Source organism: Coffea eugenioides, chromosome 7 (assembly GCF_003713205.1).
Source record: "Coffea eugenioides isolate CCC68of chromosome 7, Ceug_1.0, whole genome shotgun sequence".
NCBI classification, from domain to species: domain Eukaryota; kingdom Viridiplantae; phylum Streptophyta; class Magnoliopsida; order Gentianales; family Rubiaceae; genus Coffea; species Coffea eugenioides.
In genome coordinates, this window is record NC_040041.1 from 34140075 (window position 1) to 34143247 (window position 3173).

General features: G+C 39.8%; 1 protein-coding gene across 1 annotated transcript; it reads left to right on the forward strand.

The window, feature by feature from the left end:
- The first annotated feature begins 2186 nt into the window (after nucleotides 1-2186).
- On the forward strand, nucleotides 2187-2621 carry LOC113777278. The gene has a single exon (XM_027322315.1). It carries the CDS (start codon nucleotides 2187-2189, stop codon nucleotides 2619-2621), a length of 435 nt encoding a protein of 144 aa, XP_027178116.1.
- Nucleotides 2622-3173: the final 552 nt, after the last annotated feature.

The following is a 3173-nucleotide window of genomic DNA, read 5'->3' on the forward strand; positions in this document are numbered from 1 at the left end:
TATTGCATTCGACCCAAGCAAAAGTGAATTTTCAATGATTGAATGCTACTTGTGGATGAATGTAAGCCTTTTGGCTGAATTGGGCCCTTGCCCTTCGTTGCCAGTCGACTCGAGCCAGAAGCAGATTCGGTTGGGCGGCTGGTGACCCTGGGAAAATTTTGGTATACTTGAGTATTATCACGAAGTCCGGTGGAGAACTGGTCAGTGAATTCAATGCAATGAAATCAATGAATGAATGACATGAACACTGAAGGAGTTTTCACTTATAAATGTTTTCTAATGTTTGAGGGATAAGGAAAATGATTGGTGAATGAATGAATGAATGACTTGAATGAATCGCTTCAAGTGAGCATGTATCCTTTCAATGAATGAATGATTGATTCTTGAATGACTGCTTATTACTGTGCCAAGTATGCAAAGTGCTAAGTGTAAATGTTCCTGTGTTTACTTGCTTGTTTGCTTGTTTGGGAACCTCACTGAGTTTGAGCTCATCCCATTAGTTTGTTTTCCTTATAGGTGTGGAGACTGGAGCAAGTAGCCATGAACTAGTGTATAAAATCTCTCGTACTTGTATTTTTGTAGATGAGATGTATTTGAAATATTTAGAAATATAATCCTATGTTTTACTCTTGGATTTTAAATTAAGTTTGAATTGTTGGTTGGAAATGGAACTTTTATGTTAATTTCGAGGCTTCAAAGGCTATTTCAAGAACGTTAGTGAATGAGTTCTAGCGAGAGTTGGGCAGGCGATCCGCCTAACCCTTGGGTACGCCCTAGGGGGAGGTAGGGTCGTCACAATACAAGGTGCTAGAATTCGAGAGTTTGAAACTTCTATTTTCGAGAAACAAGAGCGGACTAATGCTTTTCGAGAACAAGTGCAAGAGGTCAATGATCGCCTCGTTTGGGTGGTGAACGAAGTGAAGGACCGAACGGAGAATATCTTGACTGAGTGTGGAGTACTCGTGGAAGAAGTGGTACACGTGAACCTACCCAATGAAGGTCAAGGGCATGTAGCCCTAATGAATCTGAACTAGAACTCGAGAAAGGGCAAGCTGCGCTTGAGGGAGAAGTGGAATCGATGTTTGGTGATAAATTAAGATAGAGACTTAGGACTTGTGATTTTGTACAAGGTAGTTAGGGTGTACAAGATGAGGTCGGTTACGAGAATGCAAAGTGAAAGAATTCGAGAAATGGATATGGAATTGATAGCCGAACAGGAAAGGACCAATAATTTGAGAGAGAAGTTACAAGCGACTAACAATCATTTGGAAGGAATGGTAAGGTAGATAAGTGACCGAACTAAGGGGATTCTAGCTCAATTTGAAGTTTTGATAGAAGAGGTTGTGGGAGAGAATTTAAATGGGGAAGGTCAGGGTGTAGAAGTTCCTAGAGTTGTAGGTGAAGTCGAACCGGCAGAGGAAGATCTTGAGAAGGATCTAGAGAAAGAGGAACCCATGGTAGAAGAATCAGAAGAAGAAGTTGGGTCCAATGAAACTGTCCAAGACTAGACCAATGGAGTCTTAAGTTGAACTTAAAAACTGAGGGTTGAGTTATTAGCTATGTTTGCTATGATAATTTCACTATATTGTTGAACTGTTTCTCTTTTATGTTTGTTTGAACTAAAGTTAAACTGAAGTTTATGATTTTGTTTGTTGAGTATTTCATGTATTTGTGAATTGTTTGGTTTCTTTAAATATGTTTGAAGTTGATATGTATTGTAACTTACAATTTTGTGGAATGTAACCTAATGATTTTGTGCTTATTTTGTTACAATGTTGTGTGAGTTACAAGCATTTTGGATTGAAATTACTTAGCAACTTATGTATACGTAGTTAATTACCAATTATTTATACATAGATTGACAGTGAGATATGGAAGCCGGGCTACGACGATGAGGCCGTAGACCTAGGCAACCCCAAGAACAAGGGGAAGAGCGAGAATCTGCGATCGATCAAAACCAGGAATAGGGGGCCAACATAGGTGACCCAATAGCTACTGTCTTAAATCGGATGACAGACCTTCTAGAGCGTTTAGCACCCCAACAGGATCAAGGGCCTAGGACTGCAAATCAACCTTGGGATCGGGAAGTAGGAGAGAATCAGGCCCTAGAAAGATTTCTAAAATTTTACCCACTTAAGTTCTTCGGGGGCTCTGACTCAGAAGCTGCTGAAAACTAGTTGGAAAACATGGTTAATATTTTTGAAGCTTTGAGATACTCGGAGGAAAGACAAGTAATCTTCGCAGTGTTCCAATTTGAGGGAGTGACTCAATCTTGGTGGAACATTATTCGACCTAAATGGGAGAGGGAGAGAGTGCGTTGGACTTGGATGAATTTTACTAGAGAGTTTAATGAAAAATTTGTAACCCAAATAATCCAGCAAAGGAGGGAAAATGAGTTTATAAGGCTTCAACAGGGAATGATGAGTGTTGCTGATTATGAGCCTCAGTTCACTAAGTTGTCGAAATTCGCTCCTGAACTGGTTGTCATAGAGCAAAAGAGGAAGAGACGATTTATACAAAGGTTGAACTTGGAGATACAAGAAGCCTTAGCTGTTGCGCAGATAAACACTTTTGGGGAGGCTCTTAAGAGAGCTCAAAGGGTAGACAGTGCCAAGTCTTAATTGAGAGCCTTCCAAACTAGAAAAAAAGGTACACTCAGTGGTAATCTTGGAAAACCTAGAAAAATGCACTACCCTCTAAATCCAATAGAGAAGTGGGTGGAATGAGATTTGCCCCTATTCCACCTCTGTCGCAATGAAAATCTGAAGGAGCTTCGTCTGGAAGAGCTCAATTAGGAAGAGAGCAATATGGAGGCATACCTCGAGAAGGCCAGGTAGTGGTAACTCGCCTATTTTGTGGTTACTGCGGGAAGGCAAATCACTCTGAAAGTAATTATTGGGTAAGGGGTGAAAATATTTGGTTTGTGGCAATGTTTAAATTTGCCACGGGTAAAAGATTGACAGAGTGATTGTTTACCTTTATTGAATTTGATAACCTAAAATTGCAGTGTTTAGTGAATGTTTTATTTTGTAATATGATACTTGATCCCTTTGAACCTCACTGAACTCTAACTCAACCTCTTAGTATTGTTTTCCTTACAGGAGTTGAAGTTGGAAGAAATCTTGAGTAGAGTCAGAGTGTTTTGGGAGGTCCAATGTCATATATTGATGTTA